This window comes from Alligator sinensis, unplaced genomic scaffold, assembly GCF_000455745.1.
Source record: "Alligator sinensis unplaced genomic scaffold, ASM45574v1 scaffold115_1, whole genome shotgun sequence".
Lineage (NCBI taxonomy): Eukaryota > Metazoa > Chordata > Crocodylia > Alligatoridae > Alligator > Alligator sinensis.
The window spans coordinates 3,005,132-3,023,849 of NW_005841895.1; the positions used below are offsets into that span (position 1 = coordinate 3,005,132).

Here is an 18,718-nt window from a genome sequence, read left to right on the forward strand (position 1 = left end):
ATCTCAAAGGTAACCCTGGAATTGCTGCACACCAAACAAAATGCTCTTTTATCTCACAAGGCACTCTGACATCACAAGAGATGTCTCGGTTTATAGATGTCACCACTATTATGGCTGTAAAGATGGTTTTCCCACCTTTTGTTGGTAAAGAAACTGATGCTGGGATGTATTTAGTTCTTCCATGAAGGACATGTCAATAAAAAGTAAGAGGTTTTAAAGTTATGTTTTATGTTATTGAGGGTCAAATTAAAGAGTATTAACTCTTTCATTTTCACATTTTCCTCTTCTTTACAATGGTCACATTTTCCTTCTCTATATAATGAATCAATAATTGGGCTTTGCTGCAAAGTCATATCCTCTGGGTGGGGGAAGGCACTGGAGCTGGGTAAATAAAGATTTTTACAAATAATTCCTAAAGCCTCATATCTTCGAAGAAATGGATGCCCATTACAATATTGAAAATCAAAAACAGTGATACCCTTGACATCCCTAAGTCTTGCAGGATGGATATTTTAGGGGGGAAGCTGCTCACCTGGGATTTAAGAGAGGTGCGATCAGTTCTTGAAACTGTTACAGACTTCCATTGTGCCTGAAGTTTCAGATCCTGAAACATATTTGGGCTTGCTCGATCCAAGAGGCATTGAGCCTCATAGATACCTTTGGAGATCTGGACCTTATTGTCTTTTCTTCACTTAAAAAATGGGGATACCTATATTTCCCTACTTCACAGCTATGCTGGGAGCTGTCAGACCTTGTGCACTGGGGTCATGAGACTCACTAAAATAGATAAAACCAGAACTGACATGATCTCTGGCTATCAATGTCATGTTACCATTGCTTGGCTAGATGGCACTAAGATTGCAATGTGCTTTAGAGTCTGTGCTGCAAAGTCTGAGCCTTCATTTGGAAATAGCTGATGGGCAATGTTTTCAAAACACCACAATCAGCGACAGTCACTGCTAAAGGCACTGAAAATGTGAACTGGTAAGTTTGAGGCCTTTTAGCATTACCAGGGGCCACTTATTGGGAAGAGTTGCTGTGGAGATGCCTTTATTAGGGCATTTTGTTAGAGAAAAAATAGCCTAATGATAGGTTACAGTACACTGTACTTATGAAACTTTGACTGAAAATGCTGAGATGGTAATAATGATAACTCAGTGGCAGAGCTCTTTCCTGCCACACCAAAGATGTGAGTTCACTTCCTAGCCAAGGCATTTCATGGGGGAGTTCCTGCTGGGGGCTTTGAAAAGTTAAAAAATGATTGCTGGGGCGTATTTCCTTTCAGGGCACCAGGAGTAATGGTCACAAACTCCTGGAAGATCGATTCAGGCTCAACATTAGGAAAAACTTCTTCACAGCCAGCATGTCCAGACTGTGGAATAAGCTCCCTCCAGCGGCAGTGCAATCGCCTACCATGGAGATCTTCAAGAGGAGACTGGACGGTCACCTTGCTGGGGTCACCTGACCCCAGTTGTCTTTCCTGCTTGGTGCAGGGGGCTGGACCCGATGATCTTCCGAGGTCCCTTCCGGCCTTACAATCCCTAAAATGGGATCCTCATTAACAAGATCACGTTTCTAATGGGTGTTCTTACCTATAGTGCTGAAGATATTAGAGTCATAGTCTAGAAGAAATGCAAATTTGCAGAGAACCAGGACAGACTATGCAAACCTGGCAGGAAATGGTTAAACTCTAGAGAGATGACAAAATATCTTTCTGACAAGGGTATGACATCTTATATTTGCAGATCCTTGGAGTCTCATATATTCCCTTTTTTATGCATGCACACAATTTTAGAGGGCTATGTGCATTTCTCCCAAAGGGAAAAACAATTTCCAAATTGCAAAGTTTTTGTGACATACTTTTAAGTGTTCCCTTTTAAGTTTCTCCCGGGAGACTAGAGGAACCATCCTATTTAGGGATTCCCAAGTTATTGAGAGATGCACATGGCAGCAATTGAAAGTTTAATAGGAAGGGCCTGACAGAGATGAATTGTCAATAAACCTTGAGTGATTTTACATTAACTGAAATTCTTCTCTGGAGTACTGGCCTATGCTTCCCATTTTCTCAGCTAACGCTGGAAAAACAAATAAAATGATTCTGTGCTCTCAGACTATGAAGAGGAAATGAAAATTATTACACAAACTGTAAAGTAGCACAGCATTATCAACTTCATTTGACTTGGTGCACCAACATCCTTCTATCCATAAATTACATTGACCAAGCTTTTTGGATTTACAAGAACTTATACCGGTACCTAGCAGTTTTTATGTGAAGTGTTTTCTTTTATGCTACTGCCTTACCAAATGGAGTCTACTAAGAGTGACACTTATTTGTGGACTCGGTGAGCATGGACATAAGGTTTTGTTACTCTTTCTTTGCCCTTTTGTTGTCCGCTCCTTAAATTTAAGGAATAGCATTTAAATTTAAATGCTATACCTTGCAACCCAGATTAGTCTCCCATGCCATCACAACTCGATGACTGTACTCGAGTCTGACCTACACCCTGCATAAGGCTCTATTTTTCTTGGGTCATGCACTCTTTATGCAAACAGACTTTATCTTTCCTTTTCTTAAAACATATTTAATAAGTTTAACCCTTGCTCCATTATTTAAAAGGACTTTACTTGTTGAGACTCTGTTCTCTGTTTTGTAAGGCATGAAACAGAATCACAGCCTCGTGAGAAGGAAAGGTTGATGTTGCTTTAAGCTAGCTTAGTCTCTTCTTGATTCGGAGTGGCTGTCGGTCTAATTTAGACAGGGTTACAGGAGCCCAGTCCTGCTCCAAGGGGAGCAATTCTGTCCAAAACCGTGGCAGCACTATGTGCTGTGAACCTATACTATGGCCTTAATTCTGGCACCACGCTGTTTCTGCTCCTTCACCCAACATAAAAGGGGCCAGAACTTCACCTTATTTCTCTGCAACTTTGCTAGTGACGTTTTTTGTGGCAGAGGCAGATAAAGGACACGCTTAGCCTCGGCAATGCACTTATAGCATCTTCTTCACCGAGATAATTAGTTTTCCTCCTCTGTTGCACTTAGCCCTTTCCTTTTCAGGTATGGTTTGCTCTGCAAATTATATGTTAATGACTTTAATAAAGGGTTTTCTTCAGAGCATGCAAACTGTCAGCTGCGTTGCTGGTTGTATTATCAATGCATAAATCCTCCTCTTCCAGTAACAGATAAAGGTTATGGCATCAAAACTCAAATTGTGATTGTTTGGGGGGAAAGAAGCATAACCCTTAGCTGAGATTATTCCCAGGCGAATTTCTCTGAATCACTCTTAGAAATCTGTAGTTAAATTTAAGCAGTTTGTTGTAACGACTCCACTTAAACTGTTTTGATTGGATACACAGGCCACATGATATATTTCCACGTCCTGGTTTGCTATAGGCAAGACTTGGAGTTAATTTCCAGTGCAAATACTTACAATTACAAATTAAAATCTGCTTCCTGTTCTAATCTGTCAGCATTTGCTATATAATCACCATTTTGTGATAGACATTTCACAGAAACCGCTGTTTGAGAAAGTCATCCCCAAAATGGAGTAGAGGCAGTTGAAGTAAATGCATTTGAAAACATGAGCAAGCAGTTACCAATGCTATTTTTCTGTCTCTACCCAGCTTCAGTTAAAGCATTAGCATTAACTGCAGTCCATTGACAGGCACTTCATTACTTATGCTCTGAAATGAAAGCTCTGTCTAGTGAAAGGCATTTGAGAGACTCTACCTGGAAGGGGAAAAGTTAAATCTGCGAGCTGGGTCTGCTTCGTGTCAGGGTTTCTCTTAGTTCAAAAGAAAAACTTATTTGTCTGAATTACATGCACTTACGAAGAACCACTGCTAGCTTCTGCTTCCTAACAACTAAGGAAAGAGAGTAATATGTAGGAGTGGATTATTACAAGAATGCAAGAAGCAAGGTGTTACTATTATTATTATTTTTTATTGGAAAAGATATCCCCCTCTCTACTGCCCCTCACCCCCCCAGTAAAAACAATAAAACCGTTGCTTCTTGCATATATCCTGAACCATTATGGCTAAAACACCACTCTAACCCTACTACATAAAAACTGAAAAATAATAGCTTGAAACCAATCTAAGTTACAAAGGGGAGAGATCACTTTCCGCATTTATGCCAATTTTCTTTTTGCCTCAAGCCAATCAGGTTGCTAAGGTCCCTGATCAAAGAAAACATAATATCCTGCTCTATCAAGGAAACCCAGTGAAGTGACACAAGCCAGTTGCTGGTAAGAACTCAGCGGTGGTGCCAAACAGGTAACTCTTTCGTTTGCAAGCTAAACACATAGCACAAAACGTCTATTCTCAAGCACAGCATTTCGTTAGCTCCAAAAAATTCATTTCTCCCTACTGAGCCCCTTGAGTACTCTGAAGACTGTACCAGGGCACGGAGTCCCACAACTCATAAGAGATGAAAGACTGAGACTGGCTTTAAAAGACACCTCTAACAGTCATGTAAATAGCTACCAGAATTTTGGCACATCTTTCCATTATGAGATTTAATGTCCAGGCACAGAAAAACATTTCTTTTCCCCCCACCCACTTCTTCTATATACAAGAGTTGGTTACCTAACTATTCACAGTTTGGACAAAAATTATTTCCCAATATAACTTCAGTAGACATCACTAGGTTTACAGCACAGATAGATTTGATCCCGAGTCTTCAGTTGGTGTTGTTGTTTAAAAAAAAAAAATCAATTCTGATGCTCAATAAGCATCTTGTTCTTCATAGCAATTTTCAAATAAGCCAAATGTATTCAGACAGTGGATATGGTTGCCTTGTTAAGGAAACCACATGAAAGCTCTCAGATACTTCTTCCCCCATTTTACAGGTTTCCTTTCATTATGAATACTTGATTCATTGTGTTTCACAGGATAATAACATGTCTCAGAGAACAACTGTTTCAAATGGTCTTGGATGTGAAAAGAAGAAAGCAAATCAGGTTTATTTAATTTGGAAATTGCTAAACACCCTACATTTTCAGTAACATGCCCAAAGCTGGGTCTCCAACATCCCTGTCCAGCTGACAAAACACAAGCAAAGGAGAACAGATTTTTTTTTTATTTGGAAGTACTGAATTTGGGGGATCTGGGTTTGAATAGAAGCCCAGGAAGGTAGCTTTTCAAAATACCATGATTCAGTATAGTTTAGTAAAACACCTCTATTAACAGTAATAAGAAAGGGCCCAGGCTTCTGTTGAAGTACCACAAAAAAAAAAAAAATCAAAGAAACACAAGCTTTCATTAAAATCAAATTTTAACCTGAGGGAAATGTCATCATCCTAAACAGGCAGTGGGAACTCTTGCACTTCAAAGGTAGTTCTTTGTTTGCATCCCTTGCTTTTGAATTAAAAGAAAAAGACATATTGGCCAGGTATAGACTGGTATAAGTGGTCGGAAATTGGTCTATACCTCTAACAGAACAGAAGTTCGGCACAAATAGACTGGTTTAAAAATGGTGGAACCTGGTCTAAGATTTGCTCCGCCTCCCCCAACACCAAAGAGCGAATGTGCGTTCTGTTTGCTACCGATCTAAACTACACTGCTTACAGAAAACCATCTAACTTAGATCAATTCAGCCTTGGGCTGTTTGAACGTCTGTGCCTAGCCATTGAGAGTCAGATGTCAGGCACTTAGGTTGTGTAAAGCAATTAAATCAGGAGGATTCTACAGAAATTAAACAGGTTTCTACAGAAATACTCTAAAAACCTGTATTTTATTGAAGATTGATATAATCTCTATACGATTTTTAAACAAATCTGTTGCATGAAATAGAAATCAATACCCTCTAATGTATAGGGCTAATTACAGCATTCTACCCCAAAGTTATCACTTTTAGTTAAATTATAGTAAATTCTTCCGCAGGGGCCAGAGTAACACACGTGCTTAAGTATGTCCACGTGCAAAGTCCACCAGTAGCTATTTACATGTGCAACCGATGAAAGCATACACAAAAGGTAAATGCTCACACATTTTACATGCATCTAATTTGTTTAAACATCCAGCTTTGCTTGACTTAATTGCATTGTGATTCTAATTATGTTGTCCCAGGGACTACGGCGGGGTGGAACCATTCTGAAATCCAGACATACCTTTTTCCAGAAGAGCTTGCTCAGTGGTGTGGGAGTGGATGCAGCTTTCTCCTTGGTTGCATCTTTAGAGGTTTCTGTTGCTGCTGCTGCTGCCGCCTGCTGCTGAGCTGCAGGTTCTGGGGCTTTTGTATTCTGTTTTGTTGTCGGTGGCTCTTGGGAGAGAGGGGCATTTTTTTCCGATTTTACATTGGTAGAGGTGGCAGGCTGTTGTTCAGCACCCTAGAAACATACCCGTGAAAGTTGTTACAAGACACTTATAAAGAAGGTTGAAAGCATTCAGATAGTGCTGATAACAAGAACCATGACACAATACCCCATGACAACCCAGGATCACCGCTTGACATTACATTGCCACAAGCTTCATAGTTAAGTAACCTAGTTCACTCTTAACAAGGAGGTAAAGTAAGTGGAAATCCATCCATTACAATGGATGATGTTAGCTGTTAAATAAATTCACGCTATGCTGGGAATGGTAGCGATATTAGTTACAATTTGACTCCATCAGTCATATGGAAGACTTAAATAATCCTACTCACTTTGGTATTGGTTGTCTGTTGGGCCTCTTTCGCAGACTAAAGGGAAAAAAAAGCACAAAGGCAAGTCTGTTTCTAACAATGCCATTCCTGCCTGTTACACAGTTTAGGAGATGTCTGTGCCTCTCATTATTTTATTTTTAGTGAATGTTTGTGTTTGTCAAAGTCCTCGTTTCTGCAGCCATGGAAACTGTATTCGGCTCCCCTTCCCCCACCAACCTTTCTTAAGAAGCAGAGCAGCTACAGAATCAGTAGCTCCAGCAATAAGCCTTTTGCCTGTCCTGGAGGAATCACCTTTTGAAAGAGAATAATAGCCTATATCAGCTTAGTTTTGGATCATACTGGAGCCAAGACGTCTAACTGAACTGACAGACATTACAAAGTATGAACCACTGTGCTCATTTCAATTAGAAACTCATCTCCTAAGCCTTGGGTTGGCCTCAGATGGCCCACAGACCACATCCAGCCCTCAGAGCTAGAGGGCTTTACCTGTGTCTGCATCTGGGCCAGGAAGCTAGGAGCTGCTGCTTCTCCCTGCCTCCCCCAAATCCAGTCCAACACAGGCTAGGTGACTTTGGTGGTACTCACCCTCCAGCCAGGGAGTAGGAGGCTCAGGGAATAGCAGCAGCATGGGTGCAGCGTCCAGCTGCCTGGCCCCAGTACGGGCTCAGGGAAAGCCACGGCAGCTGACAGACCACCAAAGCCATGGCGTGTAAAAGTTTGCTGGCCCCTGTCCTAGGATATCAAGTCAGTTGGTGCATTTCAAGTCCTTTTAAGTGGGAAAACACTGTGGTTTCATATCAAGTTGCTTTGTGTCCTGTTCTGGGTCATTTACTACCATAGACTTGTTCTTTCAAGAAAATGAAATCTCCACCCCATTTGCTAGTACAAGATGGAACAAATAGAAAGAAAAAATGGAAACAAGGGCTTTCAAAGACTTGCAATTCTGTGTGCCTGAAGTACTTGTGTGCACATCCCTTGATACATGTGTGTATGTGTGGTGTGTAGATATTGTTCATGTCCAAGTTAGGCACACTCAGAAATATACTTTGAAAACTCTGCGCTACAATTTCTGAGATATAAAATCTTTGCTGATAAATGTGACGTGGAAGCCAAATATTGCTGCAACACAGCTATTAGTTTAATTAGGTCTTTTAATGTGCAAGACCTCCGGGTATAGGGTCATGATTGTGGAGAACAGTCTGAGATGAAACTACATTGGCTACAATGTAATGTTTGGTTTTAATTTCTCTGTAAAGGAATACATAATATTTATTCAGTATGCATTATGAATTAGCGAACAAATAATCATAGGGAATTGCTATGGTGGATTGAGTATTGGATTGTAGCACAGAGTTCTATAAAACACTGAGTAGCCCAATACTGTGCTGGAAAGAAATGATCTGTACCCTTGATCATTAGAGAATAAAAATCATGGGAGCGTCGAAGCGCTCCAGTTTTGCAATACATCTATGCTAGGGGACAGGAAGAAGCACAGGCAAATTGTTTGTGTGATTGGGCATCTATATATTCTGTCCTCCAGCGAGAGGAGGTACACTACACCATACCAGATCCTTGGAGGGAGCCCAGAGAGGCGGTGAGGAGATCTATGCTTGTCTAGACCATTACCTGGAATATCGATGCACAGAATAGCAAATCCTTTTAAGCAGGTAACTGGAGTTGTAGACAAAGCATTGGTTATCCAAAGCTCATTCAATGTCCCCAGCATCTGCAAAGCCCAACCACTCCAGGCTGACTTATAATTTTATGTCAGACTTTATAATTTTAAGCAGTTTTGGCTGGGATTTGCTATACTGTTTCTTTACATGTAAACTAAGTCCTTTGCTTCATTGTGACATTTGTGGCCAGGGTATCCTGTTTATACAACCACATCAAAACCTTATTGAGCTAATTTCTAGACAAATGATTTGAGCCAATTGTTATAACCCTTTATCTGCTCATGTACAAACATCATGCAGCTTATATTAGGAGATAAGCATCTGGGTTTTGTAAAAGGAAGAGAAGCAATAGGCCAGAACACAGCACAAATGCTGCTCTAATTCTAGGCAACTGGCCATGCTATTTGGGGATTTCTCGAAAGAACAGGTGTGAGACTTTTGCTGGAGCCAAGACTTTCTTGTTTGGTCTGCTTTAATGAAAAAAATCCAGAGTAATTTACCCAGTGTGAATACCATAAGCTGACTTCAGCAACAGCACCTGAAATGCAATCGATTTACCCGCTCCTCCCCAGACACGATTCCATAAATCAATAAAGTTATATTTCAAAACTGGCTTTGAGCAGAAAGCAACATCCACGGAGGGATATGAATAGCATGATGCGTGGGGATCCAGCTGTGAGAATCCTATCAAAGCTTATTCATGGAGGCTGAGTAACTAAATCCCAATGCATCAGGCTTAACATGTATCCAATTATTAGCTTCCATGTTACTGCGCAAAAGCAACATTTCAAATTTGTTTGGAATATGCTTGTTTGCACTAGAAGTTAGTATTTTATGTAATGCAGGGAAGCGTCACATGATGCGGGGAACTGAAATGAGAGGTGATGCAGGGAACTGAAAAACAATGCTTTTTCTTTTTAGTCTCACAATCATTACTATCCGACTTCAATGAGGACGGATGCTGCAGAATAATGACCGAATTTCAAAAGGTGATCAAACGCAAAACAGTCAGGGCAGTGATGGGTTCTCAGAATGAAATACCATCGTAGTTGTGTTTTATTGAATTAATTAACCATCCTATAAAAAAGCAATTATTTTACCTAATGGCCTAAGACCATAACGCTAGGATGTTTTAAAAATGAAAAGGACCAGAAGTTGAGACTTAACAGCACTGCACTATTTAGTTAGCAAAGGCAGCAACCTAAGCATTTGAAGCAAATCAGCACAGATGGCTGTGGTTTCTATGGTGACACTCCTGGTTGTGCCCTGATTTGAGACCTGTGTTATAAGTAAACCAGAGGCAGAATCTTAACTCAGTTTAAAACTAGCCACCTTTTATTAGTATGTGTCACAATCACCGTACGACCCTCATCTTACTACCTATTCTGGAGGATAGTCATCCAGGAAAACAGGGTGAACCTCCACTGAAAGGGGACTGAGATTAAACAAACATGGAATAGATTTAAGAACTGTTGTAGGCAGGGTTTAACTCATTAGCAGGGATCCTGCTTTTCTCTGGATTTAAACAAATTCCCAGTTTTTGGTTAAAAAAAAAAATGGAACCCCAAATCCACATTTTTTCCGTGATTTAAATGGAACACCACTAGTATGTAGATAGATATGTTAGTAGGGTTTCATTTTAATCATGGAAAAATGTGGATTTGGGGTTACTTGTTTTGAAACCGAAAATTGGGGATTTTTTTTAAATCAGAGAAAACAGGATTCCTGCCATTAGCTACCCAGGACTTGACCTGTTTGGGGCTTTGGGTAGATTATGAACCAAGTCTATTGGTTCAAACATGCTCACTAGCATGGTTTTAAATACGCAGGCAGGGCCCAAAAGGTTTAAACTGCAACAGAAGAATTACGACTCCTACACTGATATGTAAATGAGAATGGACACTATGAAAAACAAGAAGGCATGTTCAGGGTTTTGTTTCTTTACTCTTTCTTTCTTGCTTTTTCTTTTTTTTTCTTTTTTAAAGTGGCAAATAAATTGTTTTTTGTTTTAAAAATATCTGAAGGGTTTTCCCTCACCCCAGATATGGTACCCACTATAAAAGCCCCCTACTCATGACGAATTCCAAGTGGGTGTTTCAGTATCATTTTTGCATGTGATTAATATTATTTTCCTCCTCCAGTTACAGGGTCTCTGGCTGTGGACTCTTTGAGAAATAATGCTACTGTTCTTTGCTTCCCAGCCAGGACACATCACAGCATAAATCTCAATCATCCTCATTAGACATAAATATCAAATGAAACAACACAACGAATAGCAGGGTTCTTGTGGATACTTTTTTTTTTTGCAATGGATTTTTAGGTCAATAAATACATTTTCATTAGCCGGGGCCCTGCCGTCCTCATAAAAATCCACTTCGTTGGGAAACCAATGAAGGCTTGCAACTCAGAACAAATGCATAGAAAAATAATCAACTTTGCAAACGTTTTGGCTTTCCAATGAAGAGTCAAAATTTTCCTTAGAAACACACTCCAATTTTTCCAATCAACATTCCTAAATTCAAAATGGGCATCCCTGGCCCCAAATCAGCCAGATACTTTTGCACGTGCCTAACTTTAAGCACATGAGAAATCCATGGAAATCTTGCTGTTCCTCAACAAGATTCAGATCTGGCTCTTCAAAATGGCAAGGCATTGAAGGAGACTTAATTTTCTAAGAAAAATAATTCATTGTTTGTCAGTGCCGGTTTTCTTTGTGTTCACGTTAGTGTAGTGACTTTGTCAAGTAGCAAGGGAAGATGACATCAAGGAGTTAAACCGATTGTTTCAGAATCCTGAATTCACAGATGGTGTACAGGGAAACGTTTCCATGCTAAAATATCGTTTTAACATTTTGGTGTCAGGTAAATGTGCAGGTCATGATTTTTCAGATTAACAGTTGGCCAGATTCTGATCTCAGTCATATTGTGTAAAATCCAGTCATATTAATAATTCATCCAAGGACAGGAACCATCTGTTACCGTTCAGGGTTCTCCTCTGACTAGAATCACATACAGACCTTATGCCTAAAGAGTTTGCTAAATGTACTGTGTCCTAACTTGGGACTGTCTGGCTTCTTTTTCTTGCCTCCTTTTGCTTGGGATTCTGCCGCTGTCTTCTGAGCAGGTTGTCCACCATGGCCTTTTTCCGCTTTGGATCCCTTTCAGGCAACATCGTTCAAGTTTGAATCTCTATCACACGCCATTTTCCTTTTATTCATGAATACATGTTTAAAAACACTCAAACAAGGCATATTACAGCCAACTATTTCATTTAGTCCTGGTCCATGACTTGGTGAAGAAAGTATTATGTTGTATGTTGTATTTTTAAGCCATTTCTCCCTGGATTTTGTTTTAGGGGAGCAGCAACAAAACTTTAACAGTCTTCACATGTTAAAACCTTGTTCTGTTACACCTGTAATTCAGTTGCTTTAAACACAGTTACAAGTGAGAAGAATCTGTCCGTGAATGTTCACTCTGGGCTGAATTCTACATTTATATTCACACAAGTGAAATCTTAACTTCATTCCAGATCAGACTGTTATAAAAGAAATGACAGCTGAGCTCTAACTTCATCATTAAGTAATTTATCACCTCAATTTTGCAAAGATTAAAAAGTGTATGTAATGTTAAATCTGTGAATTCCCACCGAGTTTGGGATTATCCTTGGGTTTACAATTACTAGATGCATACATTTTTTGTGGAGTTAGGGTTTGTTTTTATAAATAGGATTTTTTATAATCCTGCATGGCAGGGTTCATATAACATGGTTTCTGTATCATATGTAGAAATATTAAAAAGGCCTTGCTATTGCAAAGGCAAAATACTAAAAAATATGTAAATATATGCATTTGCACAAATATTAACCAGCCACATGAACAAAATCAGAAAAACAGCCTTCTTATGTGAAAAAATTGCCAATCCATATTCCCTTAAGAAGTGATCTCCCTGTCCAGGATAAAATGGGTGGGATCACATCTAGAACTATGATTTCAAAGGACTATAATTTCTAGACTGACTATCCTCATATTGATTCTGGGTCCTACAGACAAATGAGCGTACAGGGTAGAGATGCTAGGCCAGACAGCATGGGTCTCAATGTGGGCTATTTTACCCTGGTAAGCAGAAAGAAGAAGGCCATTTTGTTACAATAACTGACTGGTCTATAAGACTCTGGATTGGAGCTGGTTGGACTTTTTCACTTGAATTTGTTATTATTACTATTAGCACAACTTAATTAATACCAAGACTCTACAGAGCTCAGTTTATGGAGACAACGGCGACTTGGGTTTCTAGCTTACCTAACTTAAGGTAAAATTCATCCTTTTTAAATAAAAAAAGTATGAAGATAAAATGGCGTATAATAAATGGGACCAAAAGCTTCCACTTACCATTTAGTTTCATAGGTTACCAGACAAGAAGGGACCATTGGTGGCAATCAGTTTGGAAGGCAAGGTAGAATTATACTCCACTTGGTTTATTTGCTACTTGAGAGTACTTTGCTCTGATTCTGATCTCTGCGACACCATTGTAGTTGCACTTACATTAAACAAGTTGCACCTGATTTATGCATTGCTTATTGAATTCATCTTGAAGCCTAATGCTTTCAAATCATAAAATATATTCCAAAAATGTCATACCACAATTTCTTTTGGCTTTGACCAATCAAAGCCCAAGTAAGAGCTAGTCATGGGATATAAATGCTTTGACCAGAGAACACAGAAGGCAATTTTGGAGAAAGATTCCTGGAAGCAAAATATGGTCTTCATAAAAAAAAAACAAAAACCCAGCTCCCAACCAACTCAGTGTACTGTGCACAGTTAGCAGTTTGCACATCCTGCTGGAGTCATCTGGGTATGTTTACTTTCACGGGTGTGTTAGCAAACCAAACCCATACAGTATATTTGTTTCTAAACTATAATGTGCCTCTGCCAACAGTCACAGGTTGCAGAAGCACATGCTTGTTTTTAAAAGTCAGGAAAGCAAATTATACACCTGGGCTTGAATTTTCAAAGGATAAGGGTAGATGCTCAAAATTGTTTGAAATGCAGTGAGATTAACATGCATAACACAACTAGGTCCTTTGAAAATGTCAGCCCTGATTGTTGAGGTCATTGTCAGAATGACATGAGCAACTGGGTGCCTCTTCTTGTCCATGCCAAATCTATCCGAAAATTTGACCTTGCTCTTTTTTAATACCGAGCTGTTATTAAGAGATGAATAGAACATAATTTAGAGCAGCAAACTGTGACTGGAGCAGAATTATCTTCACATTAATAGAAATTTTTATTACCTATTAAATATGTAGAAAGCTGATGCCACTTTTTAGTGTTTTGTTCTCTTTATGCTATTTATTTAAATGCTTTTGGTATGATTTAATTGTAAATAATTTGGGAAGTTATTTAAGCTATTGTAGTCATATGATTTAATCACCACTGTTCATTTGGAAATTCCATCTCAATCACACTGTTAGTGAGATGCCCATCGGTTACTGAAACAATGCATCATTGTCAAGCTACATTATCAATATAAATGTTATGTAGTGCAATAATGTTATTGAAGCTATTGGAATATTTTTTGATTTCAGAATGAAATCAGGAGCCACTCTTATAGAGGTCCATAGTTTTGTCTTTTAGCCCATATGCAACCTTCACAAATGCTATGTATATATATATGCTTGGGACAATTTAGGGTTTCAGATATCTACATAATAATTCAGAAAGGTATAGCATTTCCTTGACAATAGGGTCATGCCAAATTTTAATTAATGTCACAGCATGATGAAATGGAGGCAATGGGCTATCACTTCAGTTAGCATAGTGTCCACTGAAGTCTCTACTTGTCATCATGATGCTGTTTTTCACCAGCTTCTAAGGCAGGGGTGGGCAAAATGCAGCCCGGGGGCCAGATGCGGCCCGCCAGGCCATTCCATCCAGCCCACAGGGCCCCTAAAAAATTTAGAAAATTAATATTTATCTGTCCCTGGGTGCCTATCATGTAGCCCTCGATGGCTTGCCAAAACTCAGTAAGCGGCCCTCTGCCCAAAATAATTGCCCGCCCTTGTTCTGAGGACTGGGGTAGGAATGTCACTCCATCTGCAGCTGAAGTCTCCACACGATGCTGCTTAACAGCATTGCATCTCTTCAGATTATCTCCTCAAATGAGGGAACTGCAGGGTTACGGGAAGGACAAAATTTATCCTACAAACCATGATCAGGGTGTGGGGCATTTTTGCAGCCTTTCTCTACCTGTTTCAGTTGCAAAATGGGAATGGTATAGCAGATCCAACCGCAACACACTCCCTGCATGGGTGCTTGTAGCCACTACAGATGTCAGAGTAGAGTCCAACTCCTACTCAGATCAATAAAAACCTTTAATGACTTGAATTGGAGTTAAGTTAGACAACCATAGGGCATGACCTCACTGTTGGCCAATGAATTAAATCTCAGTTCCAACATGAGCAGAATACGAGAGGTCTTCCTATATGCCTGCTGTACAGCAGACCATCTCCTTAACAATAGAGAAACATTTACACTGCATTGTGATCCTCTGTGCAACTGGGTGAGAATTTTATCCTGTAGGCAAGAATGCAAGACAAATATAGGTATTTTCATTTAACCAAGGGGAGATGAAAACCGGCAGCTTTGCATAGCTACATGAACACGGGTTTTTTTTCCCATTTACTTCATTGAGACCAGCCAGAGTTTCATCCCAAACCCTAAAAATCATTTAGATTGATATAAATATCCATATAAACACACACTATATTTTTATGTGTGTGTGTATAGTTCAGTGTGTGTATAGTGAATATTAGTGTGTGCATACACACACACAGAAGTATATACCACACACACACTTACATGAATACAGTATAACTTTACTCTAACCAACCCTGTTTATAACAATCTCCCACCAGCAGGAAACATTTTTTGTTCATTGTTATGATGCAACAAATTAACTAATCCTATTATAGTGAAAACTCTTTTTAAATTAACTTTTCTCCCAGTCCCACAGTGGCTTATAACACTGAGGTTGTACTGTAGTACATATAAAATATTAGTATATCACTTTCAGATTTCTAATACAGAAAGTGATTCCATGCACCATAATATTTTAAACTGAATGAAAAAATAGCCATAAACACGTAGTTTATTAACATGTCTTTTTCCCTCTCTCTGGGCATGTCTACATGTGCCTGTATGGCACTGTTGTTACTGCACTATCATTTAGTACTTCCTTTAGCTGTGATGTAGCTGTGATGTCGTGGTTTGTGTCTGCTGATGCCATGTCACTGTAGCTCATTGCTATGGTGACATAGCGTCTCATGTAGACATGCTCTCTGTATTTTATTTGAAAAACAATTATTACCATAGACAATAATGTCATCAATAGGTAAACAGAAAGTTCAAGAAAAGAAAAAATATCATTAACACCAGTTTAATTATATTTCAATGACATAAATAAACAGCAAGCAAATGCCTACCTTGTCCTCCGACTCACTTTTGGCCTCTGCTTTGCTTGGTGAAACCTTAAGAAAAATGAGAAACCAAAACACTGTCATCATGCATGAAATATGCCCAATTCAGAATCTTTCAACAGATTCTTTAAAAAAAAGATCAATTTGATAAAAGATATCAGGGTTATCCCATAAGAAGGGAAAGAAGAATGCGCACAAAACTATAAACATCAAGCAATAACTTATTTTCCAAATGGGAAAATATCATTGTGTATTAATAAATGAATTAGTTTCCTAAAACTAACTTTGATACAGTGGCTGAAAATAAAATGGAATTAAGAATATCTCAGACAAGCCTGTAGATCTGGATATATAAGATGAAGTCAATTGTGAATTCTGATCCTCCTCGATCATAAACGTATGGCATTTCCTGTCATTTTACATTGCTAATTTAGTGTATCCATTATATAGCTTCCTCTCTTATTTCAACATCTATTCTTCATTGTAGTTAATGGTTTTGCTGTCTGTCTCAACTGTTTCAGTTATACTGTCAATAACTAATTGTCTTGCTCTGCTTGTATATTTAGACATTAACAAAAATTTAATAAAGCAGAAAATATTATTTCTCTCAGAACTACACGGCTTAAGCTTTACAGCTTTCATACTATATCGGCAATGTTAGGCAGCTATTGCACTGCTTGTTATACCTTTCCATTTCTTTACCAATCTGGACTTCTCTAAGACATCAGTTCAGCTTCACACCATTAATCTTTGGTGCCGGCCACGTTAGATTCACCTACTTGTGTAAAATAAGACTCTAATAAACTTCCTTTTTTCCTAAAGGAAACATCCTATAGAGCACAGTTGAAGGCAATGACTTACCAGTGTTTTAAGGAAACTCATCATGGAATTATTCAACTCTGTTGCAGCAACTGACTTTGAGCTCTCTTGCTTTACCTCTGCCTTGTCAGGATTCTCAGAGACCGGGCAATTGGCACCTGCCGCGTCCTGCTGCACCCCTTTTTGGTTGCAGTCATCTAGGTCCTAAAAAGAGGGGAACAGCCTCTTCAGTTCTGGCTTGTTTAATTCCCAGTGGAATGTAAAAGTAACATTTGTGATTTGCATCGTGTCACTCTCAGAGTCACAACCCTAATTCCAGCCATACTTCTCCAGCCTACATACCCCAAACAATCAACCATTTATATAAATCCCTCCCCTCCACCACCCTTTTCTAATAAATACAACATTTGCAGTTGGCTGGAGGAACATTGTTCTGAGCTACAGAGTACAACAAACACAGCAAGGAAAGCTGCACACGGCATCCAAAACAACCCCCCCTTTTCTATTAATGAGATGGAGAACTTGTGTACAGCAACGAACGACTGAGATTATGGCCGTTGTGTCTGATTATACCCTACAAAGATTCTGGTACTTAACATACAGGTTCCTGACATCATTTTTATTTAGGAAACACAATGACGCAGTTTCACACGAACAGCATGGAAAAATCTCCATGTTATCAAAAACAACTTGGATTTTTAAACGTCTTTCAGGGCTACTTCTCTCATACATGTGGGCCCAGATTTTCAAAAGAGACCATATGTTTTCTTAATAACGCTCAGCTCTCTCACTTAAGACAATATTTTCAAAAGGAGTGCATTTCTCATTTAGGCAATCAAATAGGAACCAGATTTTCAAAACCTGCCTTTGGGACAATTCTAGACTAATATTCAAAAGAACTGCTGTTTTTTCTGATGGTCTGGTGACTGACCTTCGGAGCTGCACTCCTTTGCAAATCTGGCCATTACAGCATGTTTAGCCCTCATCCCCAAATTGGCACTGCAGATGACAAGGAAAAAACCCAAAGAAGAGGACAAAAAATATTCCAGCTTCCAAAACACCTTTTCCTTTACTGCCTCAACACACAAGAACACCTCTCACATCTGTAAGGCTCCATCCTGCAAAGACCTTACTACCTCTTGAAAAGTACTGAGTATCCACAAAGTCTCTGAACTCCGTGCAGGTCTAGGTGCTGAACACTTTGCAGGATTAGGCCCAAGTTTTCAGGGTCTTAGTTATCTGTCTCTTCCAACACAGGAGAACTCACTGTAAGCCACCAACAGCAATGCATTTAGCAAAGAACTGTGGAAGACAAGACATACTGTTCAACCAGTACCATCAGTTCAACCAGGCCATGTGGGGATCCTTGCTCCTAGCAGATCAGTTTTGAAAATGGCTAGCACTAAATTAACAGAATAGCTAATCTCAACTGAAGGACTTATCAATTACAATTTATGATACCTACATTTATAAAAGACCCTTTCAAGAAGGATTAGGCAAATTTCACTGTTTCTTTTTCCTTTGGTATTTTGGGGCTTAATTTTGTAAACCTCCATGTATGTCAGCTGTCTTGATGGAACACATAAAATTTTTCATGTGATTAAAAGTCTTCAGGATCAGGCCAAGAGTTGATGAATGTAGTCCCAGACCTACAGAGGCATTGAGGGAGCTCTCACTGAAACGATTGCCCTATTCTAAACCCTTTGTATTGATGTAGTAGTGGTATAAAGCAGCCAGAATCTGGGTACGACAGCTATACTTCTGGTATGGTGGAAGCTCAGCTTGTGTTGCACGGCTCAGTACAGCAACAAGTAATGATCCAAAAGTACTATGAGGTCCCCTCTTCAGAACAAGCAATGTCAGAACTTCCAGAGAGCAGCCATTTCCTCAACTTCCAGCTTGGGGTGGCTTGTGGAGCTGAGCTTTTCTTAAGAGACAAAAATTAGTGTCCTGATGGATAACGTTACTTCTCACCTCCATGGGACCCCTCCAAATCCACTCTTCATGCTTGGGCAATTTGGCACCCTATCAAGGTAGGTGAGCGGGAATAAAAGAGGAGGAAAAATGGACCCATACTGCTCATCTTAGCAGCCTATTTGAAGAGCGG

At 39.4% G+C, this 18,718-nt stretch overlaps 1 protein-coding gene across 9 annotated transcripts in view; it reads right to left on the reverse strand.

The window, feature by feature from the left end:
• The window catches only part of BCAS1 (breast carcinoma amplified sequence 1), an 81,035-nt gene that overhangs the window by 25,458 nt on the left and 36,859 nt on the right, over positions 1–18,718 (reverse strand). For 7 of the 9 annotated variants that reach the window (XM_006018181.3, XM_014517194.2, XM_025197375.1 and 4 more), the window contains exons 5-9: positions 16,654–16,815; positions 15,799–15,843; positions 11,336–11,476; positions 6,644–6,679; positions 6,108–6,326 (exon numbers count right to left, since the gene is read on the reverse strand). In XM_006018181.3, the coding sequence (XP_006018243.1) occupies positions 6,108–6,326; positions 6,644–6,679; positions 11,336–11,476; positions 15,799–15,843; positions 16,654–16,815 (603 nt within the window). The remainder of the gene's footprint in view (positions 1–6,107; positions 6,327–6,643; positions 6,680–11,335; positions 11,477–15,798; positions 15,844–16,653; positions 16,816–18,718) is intronic. The other 2 variants (XM_014517195.2, XM_014517196.2) reach the window with 2 other exon arrangements.